This window comes from Seriola dumerili, unplaced genomic scaffold, assembly GCF_002260705.1.
Source record: "Seriola dumerili isolate Sdu_G_001 unplaced genomic scaffold, Sdu_1.0 BDQW01000073.1, whole genome shotgun sequence".
NCBI lineage: Eukaryota > Metazoa > Chordata > Actinopteri > Carangiformes > Carangidae > Seriola > Seriola dumerili.
The window spans coordinates 5,150,900-5,170,048 of record NW_019174328.1 but is presented as its reverse complement, the minus strand read 5'-3'; the positions used below and the strand labels follow the sequence as shown (position 1 = coordinate 5,170,048).

The following is a 19,149-nucleotide window of genomic DNA, read 5'->3' as shown; positions in this document are numbered from 1 at the left end:
CATCTTTGGAGACCAAAGTCAGGCGTGTGAGCAGGAGAATCACTGCCTCAGCATTTAATTGATATAATTTATACTGATCTCCTTGTTACATCAGTGATATGTAGTAGACTTGGTTAAGATGTGCTGTTTGATGGTCAGCATGAAAGGTTTCCTATCATTACTGATCAGCTGATTATGCAAACTTACTGCATTTTCTGTGTTTTCCTCCTGATAGCCAAAGTGAATAAGACAGCTGCAGACAAACACTGCAGATACAAGCCTTGGCTTGCTGTTCAGTATGACTTGGCTGTAGCAACCATTAGGTTAGCAAAGTGGGCTAAACTTGCATGCGATTAGGCTGTCAACATCTGAAAATAATGAGCTGCAGACAGAGCCACACTGGCATGCAAATACTGTACTGACATTTAAAGCTGGCTTAACATAAATGAGAGAAGAGAATGGATCGAAGAGGAGCTTTGGCCTCCCACTACAGAGCTAGAGGTCTGCTGGGGGTAATGGACAAGTTGGACCCTTCAGAACCTTTAGGGATGAAATAATTATTCCCCTGCATCAGACTTCATGGACAAATGGGACTGAGGGTCGATTAAGTTCTAAGGGGGACGTGGTGTTGATCTCATAAAGGGCATCAGGAGATGTATGGCCTCTTACAAGATCATTTAAACCACTTAATGGAGGACAGGAATTAATGGCTGCCATAGAGCTGAGTCAATTATATAGATATTTTCATAACATATTGTGTATAATTCATAGTGTAATGGCATAGACACCAATCAGCCCCTTTGCTTTTGTTTTGGTTATAGCCTGTTTTAAATGAGATTATTGACTCTGTATTTTGGGGTGTAGAATAAGTTGCTGTCTTCATACAGTGATATAGATGCACTGTCATTGTCTGCCATGTGGGGTGGCACAGTCTTGATGGTGGTGGCTCTTGTTAATTTGTATTAATGTCAGATAATTTAGAGTTGCCATGGATGTATGTGCACGCCTTGTGCTCTCAGGCAAAAAATTGGATTCATTAAGAAGATGGAGGAGCTGGTTAGATTTTTTTTTTGTCCCCGTGGTTTCAGGTCACTGAGTAATGTGAAGAGATGGAGAGGGTCCTGGCCTGGTGGATGGGGGGAGCTGGTCAGAGACAGAGGGGAGAGGACAACACCCCCACACAGGAGCACATCACTCACACTGACACATCTCTCACCGGACGCACTGTTTTCGGCTCTGTGCTCTTTTACAGTTAGAACAGACTGTGCTTGTGACTGAGAGCGACAAAGTCACATGACAGTCTTAGGACAACTGTATTAAGGAAGGGGGGTGATGGCTTTCGGTGACTGCTTGCATGCATATCAGTCAGTATAATTATCTGTTTGTGTTAATTACATGTGTTGACAATGTGCACCGGTTCACATGAATGAACAAGTAATTATAACTGCTATAATATTCATAATTACACATAGTTGGACAAAGCACACTCACATGCAGACCTTTGCATGTGTTAGCATGAGCCTCGTCAAATGCAATCATGAATGTGCGATGAGTTGCAAAATGTACAGGAATAGTCAAATGGCTACCTCCCCAATCTATAGTTCCCAGCATAGATACTCATTTGCATGTATCTCAGTGACCACACCTAGACATTCACAAGCACGTTTGAATTAATAACAGCATGTTTGAAGTATAAATATAAAGAGCCAAAGAGATTAAGATGTATGTGAATGAACCATACACAAGATGCCAAAGGATAAACGTTAAAGAGCAAGTACTTCACATCAGATCATAAACAGTCATAGTTTCTTTTCTTTTTTATACCTCATTCACTCACTCTCTCACACACACACACACACACACACACACACACACACACACACACACACACACACACACACACACAGTAAATACAAATTTTACATACTGGCAAACCTGCAGACTTTGTGTGAGGCCCTGAGCCTTGGTTTGGCGTCTGACCTCAGCACTGCTCTGCTCAGCATTTCAAAGCCATTAAATCATGGGTCTGTTTGATGTACAAGCCGTGTGCAACAGGATGTGAGGGAGAGGGAACAGCAAGCTCCCCTTTTATTAATGTTTTGAATGTGTGGTTGTTTTTGGCATACTAGTCTATGTGTTGATGAAGCAAACTTTTTTTTTACAAGAGTTTGAAAAGAATGGGCTTTTATTCTGTGTTAAACACTTTTTAGAACAAAATGTTCAATATAATTATTTTTTTGTAAGACAATTTCCCTTTGACTGTACATTATGACTAATTGCACCCTTGCCTAGCATCCCTATTCAAGTTGATAAACCATATCACCTGAAAATCGCAAAGAGAAAAACTCAAATTGGTCCTCTCTGTATCAACTCATTGGCTTAACCTTATGCTGTGAGCCTTTTGTGTGGTTCCGAAGGCAATTAAGCCATTAGCTAAACATCTGACCTTTTCTTCAAAGTGTTTTTCCCCATAATTTCTGCCGTTCCCTCGAATAATGCTCTGTAATGAATGCCAGGGGGTTTCTCCTGAGCAGAGCATCCTTATGATGGACAGGTTGCCTATCAGAGTCTCTGATGGCTATATTTTGCAGGTGTTGATATGCATCCGTTTTTCATCTCTTGAGATCTTTGAACTGAGTATGACCTGACTTCACTGACCTCTAATCAGTCATAGGGTCACATGGCCTGTGCTTTTTTTTTTTCTAATGGTGCTGACGGAGAAGAACTGTGCCCAGCTACTGGCCACAGTGAGGTCATCCAGGAGTGCTTTGATATGAGCATCTATAGGAATGCAAATGTGACTGGCTGCCTGACCAGTACATTACAATAGGAATAACAGCAGCCTGGGGCAGACAGTGCAGCTGCCCCCATTAGTTTTAATCTGTGGGTTACATAAAAGACAAACATAATTAGGTTCTGTGTGTGTCACACAGGAGACAAATGCTTGTAGCATCTTGGGTTGTTTAAAGACTTGTCTGACCCCAGTGAGAACATAAGAGTGATTAAGGAATTGTGTAAAGGGACTGATGGGTCAAGGGTCATGAGTGATAAGTGAGGTCACACAGGGTCGTCAGCAGTCTGGTTCATCAATTTTGCCTCATACATGGGTCAGCCAAAATGCACAAAGCTGCTCTGTTTAATGTATTACTCTCAGTGAAAGTCACAACAATAGCATGCTCCTTTCAGCATTTGGCTAAACTATAATTTATCAAACAGGTGAGAGAATGTGTGAGAGCAGCTTGCTTATTCTCAGAGCTTTAGAGTGGTCAGCATACTTCAATTACTACAATCCCATGTGAGTAATTTACTTTATCCTGAAGGCCACTAATGACACATAAAAAAATGTTGTCTTATTTTAAGAAATTAAAGTGATCTAATTGATACAGTATATATCAAAAATAACACTTGAAACATTTCAGAAGTTCTTGCTATTGCTGGACATATGGACGTTGTGCTCAAGAAATGGAGCACTTATCCATCTCTCACCATTTGTAGAGTGACCTCATTCATCAGCTAGAAGCTTACACTATGAAACTAGCGGAGATCTCTGCTTACACATTTTCAGCTAGGTTTACAATATCATTAAGAGAACCGAAACAGGCTTTTGTTTTGTTTAATTTACCTAAAACGAATAGTAGCACATTATTTAGTTTCCTTTATGTTTCTGTAGAAGGCCACCATAGAAAGTGTGATAAATATTATCTCTGTAATTTTTATTTTATTGCGCTGAAGTAAGCAAAGCATCCTCCTCAGACATTTAAAAATTTTATCATGTAATTTCCTTTTTTCCCCTCAAGATTCTTTAATCAAATAAGATTAAGGCTGAACAGTCAAAGAATAAAAAACAAAAAAAAACAAAAAACTGTTGACAGTGTTCATATGGAAACTATCACTTTTCAGTATTCTAAAAGTAGACCCTCTGTTTACTTTAATTCCAAGTTAATGTGATATATATTTAGTGTTTGGGGCAGGGTTAGTGTATACTTAAGGTTTGGATCACTTGTGCAGCTTTTAGCGGCTCCCCTTACTGTAATTAAAGCTTTCACTGTGTTAAGAGGTTGTGGGTGTGTGAAAGTGGGTATGCGATACTTTTTGTGATCCATGCTGAATACTTTTATGTGCTTTTGTGTAGGAGTATGGTCAATGCTAGAGTCTAGAGAGTATAATCTGAAATGCATTAAGTTTATGTTAGCTTTTATTTGATATTCTGTTGGATGCATTTGTAAAATGGGGTAACAGGCTATTTTACTACTTTTGCATGTGTACCTTTTCGTGGGCCCTTGCCTGAGTGAACTGCAACCATGTCATTAAGTGTGCCGCCTGGAGCCCAGAGCAGTGTATATATACTCTGCCCTCTGCAGGGACGGGCATCCCCAGCAGGGTCTGCCTGTACCACCCTCCATATGGTGGCTCATCATTAGTTTTCTGTTGCCCTGGTGCCTGGGAGGTTCATCAAACCCTAGAGTCCAATCTCTCCACAGCCCTATTTCTACGCTACTGTGATATTTCTCTCTCTGGCCAATCGGATAAGTCACACATGGCTTCACCGCACGAAAGAACAACAGCAGCCTCAAGCAGATGTTGCTCTGCAGACTGCTCATGGAGTGGAAAACTGGGTTTCAAGATCAGTATCTGAGTTATTGTTAAAGAGTTCACTGTGTCTTGAAAGGGGAGTTGTGGTTTTAAGGCTATGTGCTACGGCCTCAGAGTTCAGATCTTTGTTAAGGATAAATATGCAGTAGGTTATGTTTTCATCTTCAAGCATTTTTAGATGCTAGACAGTAATTTGAGATATGAGTGAATAAAACACGTCGCCAGCAGCCTTTTCTTTTACTCCACGGCAGTTCACATTTGTACAAAGATAGAATTCTCTTGAGTAGCAAAAACTAAATTGAGCAATCACAGCAAAGCATGATGGGATAATAGTAATTGAACAGAACAATAGAGGTATTGTTATGGGTGGGGTAAGAAAGAGCAAAGCTATTTTTGTCCACTTTTATTCTGTAATATGACCAATATTTTTCATATTCAAGTGTGTATGAAAAAAAGTCACTGGTTTCTTAAAAAGCTAAATACAATAAGCATTGGATCAAGGCACATACAAGACTGGCCAAAGGGCATACAATGCACTTTGGTTTTCAATTGTAAAGAACAGTTAACTTCAAATTGTGGCAACATAAAAGTGTGTTCATTTGAAAAATAATACAAAATAATACTCATTAACAAGGAGTTACTGGTCTGGTGGTAATTCTAATGAAAGCCAACATGTCTCGTCTTTTTGGCCTGGTGACTAGAATGACGTATGGTACATGGTACTAAAGAATGCCGCCATTGTCATTTGGCCTTTGTTGGCTTGTACAAATAGAAATAGTGGGGGGTCCTCTGTGTCAGCCTTTCCAGTCTACTTGTTTTGAGGAGCAGAGAACTCCTTAAGGTCGGTGTGCTTTATCTGCCCTGTGCTGTGGCCTACGGTCCTATCAGAAACACTGGAACCCTGCTTGGGCCTCTTTGCTGTGTGTCTCCTTGCAAACAGAAAAAAATCACACACTGAACAAAGCAGAGAAATAAAGCATGGCACCTCATCTTTAGTTATTTGAACTCAATACCAGGTGAATACTTGGTCTGTAGTATGTGGAGACAGCTACTGACTGCTCATTCTTTTAGAGGGCAACATGCCTGCTTTGCAAATTAGTCAACTGTGCCTTAGTTTATGTCATGTCATTTTTTTGCCTTTTTGTTTTTCAGACAGCCACAAAGTTAAAAGAATGACCTGTGCTTATACTACAAGGTTTTCTAAAGTCTGATTGTTCAACACAGCAATGAAAACCCACTTTCACAGTTGACAAGTCATCATATCTCAGTAGAACACAGAGTTTCTTTTAGTTGGTCGATAACCTTAAGCAAAGGAAATACAGTACAAATTACTACAAATCCCTAAAATATAGAATTGCAGTTAGTTACAATACCCACTGATGATTCAGTGATGGTCTGCAACTGGAACGTTCTCCGTCTTCATAAAATGTCCTTAAATATAAATTATATGGCAAATGTACAGAACATTGCTTCCTTAGTCTTATAGATCCAGTGTTTTGTGAAAGTCTTGCCACTCTGTTTAAGTAACGCACTCATCACGAATGTCCATGCGAAATATCATGAATGGGAATGGTCTGAATCTGGTATTCCACTGTCTCTGTAGCTCCTGTTGTTAATACTGTTCTCGCTATGTGGACTTTTGTATAAACTCAGGCCATTAGGTGGGAAAATCGTGTGTATCACAAACTCCTCCTTGGACACAGGCAGGTGATTTATAGGTATCATTTGAAAAGAAGTCTCTCGTATTTCTAGGATGGAGTTGTCTTTTTTAGTGCCGGCCTCAGCATAGTCATCCTTTCTCCGACGGCCTTTGTTGTAGGTGCAGTTCCTGGAAAAAAGTGACCCGTTCCTGTGGACATACCAGCACACCAGTGCCAATATGATTATTGCCAAAAGAGCCACAGCCCCTCCAATTATAGCAGCCAAAGGCAGACTAGAATTTTTGTAAGGCTCTTTCTCCTGCTCTCTGTTTAAAGTTGTAGTTGGGTTGTATGATTTATGAGAACCAGTCTCTGTCTCTATGCAAACTGGGGTCTCGTCTGAAAGGTAAAGGTTGCTGGTCTCCATGGGAACCATGCATATCCTATAGGAAGATTCTGGCTCCAGAGCAGTGAGCAGGTACTCCGTCCTCTCCCCTTGCACAATGGTTTCAGTGATGGAGCCAAAGGCAGGGCTGTGTCCCAGCTTTAGCCAGCTAAGCCGTAGGGCAGTCATGGGTTGTGACACCCTCCATGATATGTGTATTGTATCTGTGCTACTTGACTTCACGCTGATGGTGATAATCTTTCTGCCTGAAGAGGTGGTAGTGCTATGGTAATTTTTACCAATGTCAGGCCCTTTTACTACGGGCCTTTTAGTCACAAACAAGGGCCACTGGGGCTGTGAGGGGTGTAAAGTGTTGGAGACTGTGCTTGTCTCAAGTGTGGGGATGAGTTCTGAGTCTGTGCAGTCAAACATGTCTGTAGTTAGGTCTTTAATTGCCATGCCTTTGACCTTATCAGGACCCTGGCACATGAAGCCACGCACATTCACCTTAGACGGCAACGACCGCAACCAGTCACGCACCCATTTCATCCTGCAAGTGCATTGCCAGGGGTTGTTGCGTAGCAGGAGCTGTGTAAGATTGTCCAGATCTTCAAATACACCCTGTGGGAGGCTGCTCAGGTTGTTACCAGACAGGTCCAGGCGATACAACTGCCGTAGGAAGGCAAACGCCCCAGGTGGGACCCGATTAATGTGATTTTCTTGTAGCTGCAGCTTCTCCAAACTCGTGCCTGGCAAGTTGGCTGGCGGCGATGTCAGGGAGTTTCTCACTAGTGAGAGCTCAGTCAAGTTGATCAGGTTGATGAAAGCCATCTCCCCAATCCCACGGTTGTTGAGCAGGTTACCATCCAGGATTAGTCGCTTTAGGTTGATGAGATCTTGCAGTGACTGCTCTGAGATGGAGGAGATGCGGTTGTCATCAAAGCGCAGCTCCTCAATGCTCATGGGTAGGCCTGAAGGGATGGTACTTAGGTGGTTTCTGGAGAGAAAAAGCAGTCTGAGGTGATTACTGTCCCTGAAGGCCCCCTCCTCTATGCTGACTGCTGATACAGAGTTATCATCAAGATGCAGCTCCTCAATGTAGGGAATTTGAGCTAAAGAGGCATGGGTAATCATCCGAATGTTGTTCTCTTGAAGGTGGAGCTCTTTTAGCCCAAGAGGAAGGTTAGTGGGGAACTCATCCAGATTGTTGCAGTAAAGGTAGATCTTCTCCACAAATGTGAGCCTGCGGAGCTCTGCAGGAATACCTGAACTCTTAATGCGATTGTTTTGCAGAAAGAGCACTGTAGCATCCAGGGGTATACCAGTAGGGATGGAAGTCAGGCCACGGTCATTACAGTAGATGAAGGTCCCATCACAGCGGCAAGCTGAGGGACATGAGGCGGAGGTCACCAGGGGGTTAGCAAGACCAAGCAACAGCCCGACCCTGATGAGGAAGAGGATAAAGTCCTTGCATTGACACACCATCTTGAAACTGTGTAGTCTGGCAGTCTAATCACTCAAGAGCCCCTGGGGAGAAGACAGAAGGGTACATTTAATGCACAAGGCCTTTAAAGGGGAGCCAAATTCCTGTTCTCATAATTGCTGGGTGTTTGAAATGCTGCCTGCAATAACTCCTGAAAGAATTCAGTTGGAATTCCTCCCATTACATTGATATGAACTGATCATTTGGATTACCAGACAATAGTTTTTTTTTTTTTTTTAAGATAAACTGCTTGCTTCAAAGATAGCTTTACATTATCTACCAGTTTATAGATTTTCTACGATTAGCATTACAAAAGGAGTGCCTTTTTTGTTTTCCTCTTTTTGATAAGAAATTTTCCAACTTCTGAAATCTTTAAATTGAATATTGTGCTTTTTGGCCCTGACGTATGAAATGTTATAACATTCCCTGGTTGTTTTACACGTTTCTGTATCTCAAGGCTGCCATTCATAGCTACAGACGACGAGGGTGAACACAGTCAGGCTTTGTCGATGAACTGTTGTGGAACTGACATGCTCTTAAGACCTCCTGGATCATTACCCATGCTTTTTGCCATTCACATTCTGGGGTTTAACTGGCTTCTTACAAGGTAGTGAAGAAATATCTCTGCTCACAGAAGAGGTTTGATAAAAAGTCTTTTGCATAAAGATCCAAGAAGGACATGTTTTTGGGAGTCATTTTTCTGAGGCTATGAGATAAAATTTGTGATCCTCATCTATTCATTCATGCATAGCACTGCCATTGATATTTGCTGTAATTGTGGTGTGTTAAAACATTTGAAAATGTACTTTAAATGTTTTTAATGAATAATTTCAATTAACTATGTATTGAATTTCACAATTCATAAACTTACAGCAGATGGCCTTAAAATGAACAAAACTCTGGTGAGAAGCAGAAGGTGCCAACTGGTTGTCTGTCTCTTTCTTCACTATCAGTGTGTAGTTCCCTTTTAATTAGGCTAATACTGATTTATTGCTTTAATTATGCATTCCTGCCATGACCTCTTCCTGCACGTCTCATTAGAAATTGTGGTCTGGTCAGCGGAGTGGAAAGAAGCAAAGCCATCCGTATTTGTCATACCTGATTTATACGATGTGGTAAATCCTTTCCAGCCACCAAAAATCCAATCAAGATTTCCTCTTGAATTTGCTCTTATCCTTTCTGAAAGAAAAAGTTTGTCCAAGGGGTTTCTAGTGATATCCTGACCTGGTCAGTGTTTGCTGAGCTGATCCTTGTTTGGACGATGACCTCCTCTGTGTTGTCAGAGGCTCATGCTTTCAATGCCTTTACCATGGCAGATAAGCTTGTAGAAGAAGCATCCCCTCTCACTGACAAAGCATGCCCTCTCAGGTAATATTAAAAATCCTAATGGGTGTTGAAATTGTCAAGCTCAACAGCCATAACCGCAAATTAGATTTTTTTGGATGTTGTATAGTGATCCGTGTGAGGATGGGGTGAGATTTAGCAAGGGCTCCTTTCTGCAATCAGGCCCGACAGGCATGATGAGTTGACACAAAGCTGGTCTGAGCCATGCCAATCCCCTGTGCCACAGGCTCAATCCAGGCCTGTTCACTTGTGTACTCCAGGTCTACAGGTAACCCAGAATCCTCTGCTCCCTTGTCGAGCCTGTATACACATTAATCCAGGGCTTTGGTCCCTTTTCGTGAAGCAGATAACCAGTGTTCTCTTCTCCTCTAAGGGGCAAAACGGGGCAAGGCGCTTATCCTTCTGGGCCCAGCCTCCTTCACGCATCTGCAGCTTGACTCATACTGCGCCCTCTACACACCTGGGATTGTGTTCTGAAAAATAAGCAGAGACAAATATATTTAGTGCCCACATTCAGTTATTACAAAATCAACCACCAGGTAACAGAGAGTCGTGTCTCAAGATAAATACAAGACATTTATTTTATATTTAAGTAATTACCAGGCGTAATGTTGAAATTTCATTTTTCATTATTTTGTTTTAAATCGGCGCACCCCTGATTGGTTTTATTAGGAAACTTGATGTTGATACTGGGGAAATCTATAAATCTAGGAATGCTTTCTACTTAACTCAGACCTCTATTACTTTGTGAATACTTATTTTGGAATACCCTTTCTTCTAGTGTCTGATTTAGCCCGTTGACCTTTTGCAGCTCGTAAGTTTAACGGACCACATTTCTTTTCTATAGTGATACAAGAAAGAATGTCTATGCATACGAAAGACAACAGTGATCTAGGCCCTGACACAATGGCTGAGGGTGGAGCCCCTATGCCCTTCTCTGTCCAGTTCAATGCTTGCTAAGGAGTTTTTGGTGTTTTACAAGGGAACTAGTCCTGTGATAAAAAAAAATGCAGTCTGTGCTAGTTTAAAAATGAGGCTCGTCCAGATTCCACACGTGAGAGGAAAAACAGATCCGCTCAGTGCTTACTGAATTACTCACATTGTTAAAAAAAGCACTCATGACAAATGAGGTCCATTTGAATTTCGTATGGAGAAGAGGATGGGTGTTGCATACATCTGCCACTCCCAACTCCTCTCTCTGTGACCCCTAACCCCAACCTCATCCTCTCTTTACATTATGACTGCTGTTTCTGTTTGTAAAAATAGAATTTCCTTTGCCAAAGAAAATGTTATGCTTCCTCCTACAACACAATAGCTTTGTGTCCTTATATGTAACCATCCATGTGACCTGCTGGCAGCCATGGCGTGCTGTAAAACATGGAAAGGTAAATTAGGAACAAAGGGCCCAGCCATTTAACAGTTGTAGTCCATGACAAGGAGAAGATTAGGGAATTGAGAGGCTTGTAACTCGATTACAACTCCTGAGATGCTGTCTAATAATAACGCCCCCCTCCCTTCTGTTCCATCTAAACACGGGCCCTCAGTCCAGTATTACATTAGTAGTAGATTAGAGTCTGGGGAAAAAGCACCAGATGTGACCTCTACCAACTTCTGGAATAAAGGAGTCTGACAAGGGAAAAAAGGATGAAATTCAGTAATGGAGTTTTATAAAATGGCAGGATGATGGAGGGATATGTGCTATCTGTCTGTTGGAATGAACTTTTAATGCAGCACTTAGTCAAGCTATTTCAATTTTAAATAGCCCTTTTCACCTCATTTTGTAAAGTTCTCCATCCTCTGTATATTGTTAAGTATGTAGTCTTGATTTGAATCCTTGAATTCTTAACATTACATAAAAGGGGGTAATTGTCTCTGCATTTCTGTATTATATTATCAAGAGAACCAAGCAAGAACTAGCTGCACTCCATACATGATATGGTCCAACATTTCCAGTTAGTTTGCCTGTCTTTGGCCAACACAATATTCATTTATGAACGCTGCTGTAAATAAAGTCAGAAAGAAAAAATTGTCGCATATTGTATGATAGGCCTCGGTGTGTTATATTATATTGTGGATGATTTATCAGAAGTATGCTTCGAACTAAGCACAATGCGTACTTTACGAGGAGCATAGTCGGCTAAGATGCTTTGCTATTTTTTTCCCCTTTTCTTTTTCCACGCTCATCGGATTTCAGGAGAGTGGCCCCTCTCTATTGTTTGCTACAAGGCAAGCATGTGGACCTTTTAGCCTCAGCAGAGGGGGTTTAGGTATTAAAATGTTTTATTCAGGCAATTTAAAAATTCCTCTACTTTACACAGTTGGTTTTACAAGACTTTTCTATTGCATTTACTACTAATAATGTATACCCATGCACACCCACCAACACACACATACTATGTTCATGTGCACACAATCATTTTGAGAGCAGCGGGGGCTGAGTTAAACATTTTTAGTGATGGATGTCTTTCTCCATCGTTCTAATAAGCTCCGCCGGCCAGACAGGAGATTTCTTTAGCAGTCAAAGTGGCTTCTGCTTCATTTAATCTGAACTGGCAAAGTTAAATTGAGCATCCTGGTAAAATTGTGTGTGTGTGTACAGCTAGTTACCTTTCAGTGAAGAGTGTGGGAGGCTCACACAAAGCTGGACACTGATAGCCATTGTGAGCTCAACACGCATAAATGCACATTTAGTCAGCAATAACAGAGCCTAAGACTTTGTGCCCCCTAGTCATACACTGCACAAGAGAGGCTTTGGAAAATCTCAAATAGAAACAATTTCATGCCTGTCAAAAGTATTGCAGATTATAATGACTTTTAGTTCCGTAAATACAGAATAATATTACATGGGCTGCATTTAGGGGAAAGAGCTGTAGAAGTAGTAATGGCTGGCTGTTAAATTATTCATGAGCCTTGAATTAATTTTGAACCACAGTAGAGTTCTCCATTGGGAAATCAATGCTGTTTGTATCTGCTGTTGATTATTCCTTCAAATTCATAATATAGTTTTGAATTGTGATTGATTGCACACAACACAGTTGTGTATTTTATTTTTTCAGATTTTGGTCTGAAAAACTGTATTTTGTCTGCCACATAATAATTTGGTTAGGGTTTAACCAAACACTCAAATAAGACCTGAAAACATAAATGTTTTGGGTTGTACGATCGTCCATATAAGTGTACATAGCTAATGTGATACGAAAGCAAGAAGTAGTGTCTTTTTGTAATTTCTTGTATTTAGATTTTTTGTTTCATGATTTTATGCTCTTAACTGAGATGAGTTTTTGTAAATTTTTGTATGCAGTGAAACCTTGTGTCTGCCATTCATTCACATATTAGTAAGTTGTATGTCAGGACATCGGGCAGCGGCCTGCTGTGGTGCTGAGACACAATGGAACATTCATGGTCACATCTGACTTCACAGGGACACAGAACACGTTTCAGGCAAATAGAAAATGGGCAAAAATCTCTCATAGTTTCACAGATTTGGTATGTGGCCTCCTGGCGCTGTCTTTAGATGGGCTGAACGGATGATACATTTGCTGGCCCATTTAGAGCATAGAGAGGCCTGGGACAGACGGGGGTCTCTCTTTTGTAATGGCCTGAAAGGAGAGATCTGTAGCAGCTGCAGTGGTTTTTCCCCACATGGGGGTGGTAGGCACTACAGTTTTTTCCTGAGTCATATCACTTGCAAAGGTTTTTCCTGCAGTGTTTATGCTTTGCAGCCATGTTTACACCTTTACTTTCAGTAACCAGTCTGAAATTATTTGTCTGTTTGTCTGTTTGCTTGGAATAGATGGTAAAAAGACAATGTTTTATGGCCAAATAAATTATGAATAGAAGTGAATAAGGCCTCCTCAAAGTATAGTGTTGAATCTGAAAAGTGTCTTGGTAGTTATGAATGTCTTATTATTGCCTTTTTCCTCACATGTCATTCATATTTTATGCTTCACTGTTTCTGCCAGTAGAAGATTCTCTCTGTAGTGACCTGGTTAGTTGTTAATCTGCAATGTGAATTCCCTCTGAAAGCAATTGACTGGGGACTTTTGCCTCAGGCAGTCATCAGTGAAGACAATTGGGTCTGTCCTCATGTCTGCCATGTTTAACCGGCTATTTATGTTTTGTCTGTCAAACATACTGAACAACAAAGAGCTATACTACAAAGCCTGATAACTGAAGTCAGGTTTGCTTCCACTATTAGTGATTTACTGAAATCAGGCTGTAGCTTGTGTATATCAGTCAATATTTAAAGCCTGGGTGACCTTATCATTTCATGGAGATAACAGGCTGCGTTAAATTGGATTAAAAACGGTCCCTGGCCTGGTGTTGCCACTAACACATACAGCTTAAATACTCTGCGTGAGAACTGCAAGCGCCCACTCTATTGCATTGATCAAATGGGATAAATATCAGGTTTGTATGGCAAAACGAACAGAAGACTTTGATTCATTCGCATCATATAGATTACATTGGAGGGGACGTTCTGCTGTCAGTCGGCCATATGAGCAGAAGGTATTATCTTACTGTAAACCGCGTTTATTTCTGAACGCTTATTAATACGACAGTAGCTGTAACTGCATAGAAATGTCAGATATTTGTTTTGAGGCGTTGCTGATGTAACGTACAGCATGTTGTGTGCGTGAAATGAGCCGCTGCTTGTGTGCGAACTGATGCGTGTGAAACTTACATGGATTTTATTTTGTGCATTTTTTGGGGGACCTTCATGACTGTGCCCCTGCAGCACATAGCTCTCACAACATATGACGGCTGATGGTTTTTTAGGGTGAACGTCCGTATTATCGGCAGACGAGCTTACAGTTGCACACAGTAAATTTCATTGTGGTATGACATGAATAGGAGCTGTTTCGAGCCGTGCAGACAGTGACGCTGGAGACGCATTTAGCGGAGTTTCTCCAGCTGCCCCTTCATGTCCAACTCCGCGGGATCTGCGCTGCAATTTCAGCTGCACGCCGGGGTGTCTTCTCAGGCTGCGACACCGAGACTAAATCACACAGTCCCCTAATCCTATCAAGTTTGCGTATTTGCCTCTGTTTATTTTCCCACTGCTTTAAGAATATCGAAAGCTGAAACAAGGAATTAGAAGATTTTAGATTTTCCCTGTTGCCCTCTGAGTGCTTCAACACATGTTTTGACATGTACCGAGTATAAATGTGATCGAGAAGAAAATTTAGCGTGTGCCCACAAGAGATTCATCTCTACAGACAGAGTGGAAAAACGGGAGAGGGAAAACAGATCTGGTGTTTGTGGTCTCTGTTAGACACACGCAGAATAAAGAGGGAGGCAGCAGATGATCGAAGCAGCAAGTTGAAGACATGAGAGGCTTGAGATGACGAGACAGATGAGCAGTCTCTTTAAGTCTGATTTTTATCTGCCAGGCTGAGCAGAATGATTTGCCGTAGATAAACTCGGGGAAGAGCTGAATTTGGTTATCTGAAAGGAAAGTACACTCACGGTCTCTGTGTTACTGTCGCTTAAAGCGTCACTAACCCTGTGAAACAACCACCTCAGAGAAACCCAGTAATTTTCGGCTGGGCCGAGTATTAAAAATTAAAGAAAGGGAAAATGTAACTAATTACAAGCAACTCCCGAGGATTCCGCATGACTTTAAATTCCAGAAAGAAGATCCAAAAAGATGAAAAGGATGCATTCCCAACAGGAGTGTACCAGCAAAAACACACTTACCTCTATAATCAACCAAAAAAAAAAAAGGAAAGTAACAGGTATCCTCTTAAAGTGGGGTTCACAACGGGGGAAAAATAATAATCCAATCCAGGCTATGAGGATTTAAATTCAGATCCAAAAAAGCGCCTCTCACTCACTTGGCTATAGAGCTATTTGGAGTTTATCTGCAGCAGCACTGCTATGTTTGCTGGTGACCCCCCCTCACACACACACAATCTGTAGGCTGTGGAAGGACATAGGTGCACGGGTAGATCTCAATACAAATGTGGAGTTGTGTATGCCTCTAGCTTTGCTTCAATAGAGCACTGATGTCATCTGGAGGAGGGGTCTCTCTCTCTCTCTCTCTCTCTCTCTCTCTCTCTCTCTCTCTCTCTCTCTCTCTGTCTGTCTGTTTGGGAGATGCACAGGAAAGTTGCAGTGTTGAATGGATACACTAGGGGGAGTGGAGGAAAGGAGAAAGGCACTCACATCCTTGTCAGATGTGTGCACTTAAGATGAGTGAGCAGTCACTGTTTGGGAAGCAATGCTCACTGGCAGAAAAACAGGGAGAGGAAAAAAGTGGAAATGTACAGTATGTTTGTGCATGTTGGTGAGAGAGAGCGACACAAAACATTTTTCTTGTAATGTTTTCTTTTTGGCGGCATGTGGTTTTGTTAAATTATCATTTGCATATTTGTTTGAGATGTGTCAGAATAATTTATAATTTGGGTTTTGGCATCAGGGGCTTCATTACACATGTTGTGATTTATCAGTTATCTCTGTTGCAGGTGCTCTATTTCATCTAGACAGAATGTTTTTTCTTTTCTGAAAGGAAGAATGAAATCCAGTGTTTCACAATTGTAAACCAAAACGGTTTTCATAGATCTAAAATTCTAACAAAAAGTTTGCCTTTTCCTTTGTGTGAAGCACATACCAGACAGTCTTTTTTAACTTTAACAGGTAATGAATGTTTGATGATGATGTCACAGTGAACCAGAGTCATTTTCAGCAAGATTTTGGAGTTGTGCTAATCCCTTATATGTGTTTCTCTGTGTGTGTCTGCAGCCGTGTATATATACGTACAGCATGCTTGTATGTGTGTGTGTGTGTGCATGTGTGTCTGTGTGGTGATAGAGGATAGACATGTGAGTCGCTCTGACATACCTAAACCTTTATGACTTTTACCCCTCATGTTTTCTGTTTGACCCTCTTTAGTTTCATGTTTAAACGAAGCCAAACAGTGGGTTTGCTCCCTACTAGACCCAAAGCAGCAGTGAGTCACCCTGTTAGTCAAACAGTTGTACAGCAGATCTGACCCAGCCGACACTCTCTCCTGCTCTGCGTCATCTCCAGTGTCTCCCCCTCCGGCTACCCGACAGGGCAGACACCACAGCCCGGCACGCTGAGCTGCAATGGAGCAGCTCTGTTTATCTGTTGTTGAGTATCAGCTTCCTGTTGATGCCACTGGGTCAATGATCAGATCTGTGTGACGTATGCGGCTGTCTGTGTAATGTGTAGACTTCTCTCTCACATGTCATTCACTACTGCAATACTACTTTTTGATAATTACATCAATCCTGTTATGCTATTCAGTTGTGAATGCCTGGAGGGTGTGCATTCATTTTCAGTAAACTAGCAGGTTTGTTAGAGAAGTATTATTCACTTGTTCTGGGGTTAGTAAAATATGGAGCTGAAGTTGATCATGTTTTCTGTTGGTGGAGAGAGAGCAGCTGCCCTGTAATAATTTAATGAGAGTTAAAAAAGCAAAAGACCACATTTTGTCAGTAAACTACAAAATGAAAAAGTAAGTGAACCCTTTGGCTTTACCTTCATTTTTGTACAAATTTGTCTTAAAATAAGGTCAGATCTTCATCCATTACAATTATTAACAAACACAATCTATCTTTACTAATAACACACAAATCTTTGTACTGTTCTTGTCCATATTGAAATTGTAATTCAAACATTCACAGTGGAGGTTGGAAAAAGTATGTGAAACCGTCGGCGAATGGCATTAACAAAAGCTAATTGGAGTCAGGAGTTATCAAACTTGGAGTCCAACCAAACAAACCAGATTGGAGGTGTGGGTTAGAGCTACTTTGACTTATAAAAAACACTTAAGCATTTTGAGTTTGCTATTCACAAGAAACATCTGTTGAAATGAAATATACCTCGCAAATGAGAGATCTCAGAAGACTTATGATTAAGAACTGTTGATTTGCATAAAGTTGAGAGGGTAACAAAGTCATCTCAAAGAGCTTAGATATTCATCAGTCCACAGTTAAACACAAACTGTATATAAATGGAGATGATGTAGTTCTCTGGACACTCTGCCTAGAAGTGGGCCACCATATGACTCCAAAAGCACAATGCAAAGTAGTAACAGCCTCAGAACCTCAGAGTAACAGCTAAAGGCTTAAAGGAATCACTGGAGATGGTTAAAATCTCACTTCATGAGTGTATCATAAGCAAATCATGGAGTAGGTGTCCTGCCATGGACACCACAGAGACAGCTGCTGCTCACATTGCTACATGTCCAAAGTTTGCCAAAGAGCACCTTCACAGTTCACAAGGCTACACTGGGAAAATGTTTTATGGACTGACGAAACTAAGGTTGAGTTGTTTGGGAAGAACATGCAGCACTGTGGATGGTGCAAAAAGGGCACTAGATAAACACTGTCCCAAAGGTGAAGTAAGGTGGAGGGAGCATCATGATTTTGGACTTTGCTCAGTCAGGGCCTTGTCAGCTTGCCATCATCAAAGGGAAAATGAATTCCTGAATGTATCAAGGTCTCTCATAGAATAATGTCAGGGTGGCTTCACCTGCTGAAGCTCAGTAGATACTGGGTGATGCAGCAGGACAATGCTAAACAGCAAAGTAAATCTACTACAGAATGACTTCAAACAAAGAAAATCCACCAGTGGTCCAGTCAGAGCCCAGACCTTAATCCAGTAGAGATGCTGTGGAATGACCTGAAGAGAAGCGTTCACACCAGACATCTCAAGAATATGTCTGATCTGAAGCAGCTTTGTAGGAAGAATGGTCTGAAATTCCTCCTGAAGACACAAACTGTTAAAATTGTTTGTGTGATATTAGCTTAGGGACATTGTGTTTAGTATTAGCAACCCAAGAACATTTTACTGAATGGAAAAGCCAGACTGCAAATGACCCAGTTTACACAGTGATATGATTTATCATGCTTAACGCAAATGCTGACCATACATGTAACCTCCCGACATACAAACAGCACAACTCATTTACTATCCCTAATTTACTCACCATATCTGTTTCTAAACTCTGATCTATTATTGTTTGCTCGCGGGCTGATATGAACCTTTACTCTTAGCAATTGTTATGAACTCATTAGAATGGTGTGTACTATGCAAGAGTGACTGTCTGAGACTATCTGACCACCACTGACATCTCATTCCCAGTTCATGTGCCAGGACAGAACGTGGTCCAACTCCAGCCTCAACTCATCAGCACACAGTTAAACCATGATTGTCATCTCAACTGGAGTGTCTAATTGAACAGACACTTAAGCTTAGAGCATCTGCCAAAACTACTTAGACCTCCAGAGGAGTTTTCAGATTTGTTTGCGTTCCAGCTGGAGTGGCTCTCACTTTTGTTCGAAATCCATTGGGTTTCCTAGACGAATATAAATTGCCTGTATACTGTTCATTTGGAGGCAAATCAGTGTAAAATAACATTTCTGTTGTGTTGTGAAGTTTTCAATAAGGCTTGTCGTATTAGTCCAGGTGTTGTATGCTAAAGACTGCAAGGTGGGAAAAGGTCAGTCTTGGACATCCTGACTTGATCCTTGTCTTCTCTCCAGAGAAACAGAGCAGAGAAACCTGTGCCTGACCTCACCGTGGCTTCCTTTCCTAAATCAACTGCAGGCACATCTGTCAGCGGCTGCTGATTGACCCTCTCTCAGACATACAAAGAGCCCCACTGGAGGACAACGGTGTTGGGTTTCTGTTATCTCAAGACCAGGGAAAATCTGTTGCCCTGTTCATCTTTTGTTCAAAGGGATAGGCGCTCT

The 19,149-nt window shown here is 41.3% G+C and overlaps 2 protein-coding genes across 3 annotated transcripts in view; one reads left to right on the top strand and one right to left on the bottom strand.

Moving 5' to 3' along the window:
• Positions 1-19,149, top strand: part of macrod2 (MACRO domain containing 2) — a 401,391-nt gene that overhangs the window by 62,240 nt on the left and 320,002 nt on the right. The gene's annotated exons all lie outside the window — the stretch shown is intronic.
• flrt3 (fibronectin leucine rich transmembrane protein 3) lies at positions 4,855-9,803 on the bottom strand. Its single transcript, XM_022743687.1, has 2 exons — positions 9,179-9,803; positions 4,855-8,124 (listed from the first exon to the last, which is right to left on the bottom strand). Exon 2 carries the CDS (start codon positions 8,080-8,082, stop codon positions 6,130-6,132), a length of 1,953 nt encoding a protein of 650 aa, XP_022599408.1. The 5' UTR covers positions 8,083-8,124; positions 9,179-9,803; the 3' UTR covers positions 4,855-6,129.

Bases quoted from the DNA above. Each gene is read 5' to 3' on its own strand.
- flrt3 (XM_022743687.1), bottom strand. From the start codon at position 8,082: ATGGTGTGTCAATGCAAGGACTTTATCCTCTTCCTCATCAGGGTCGGG.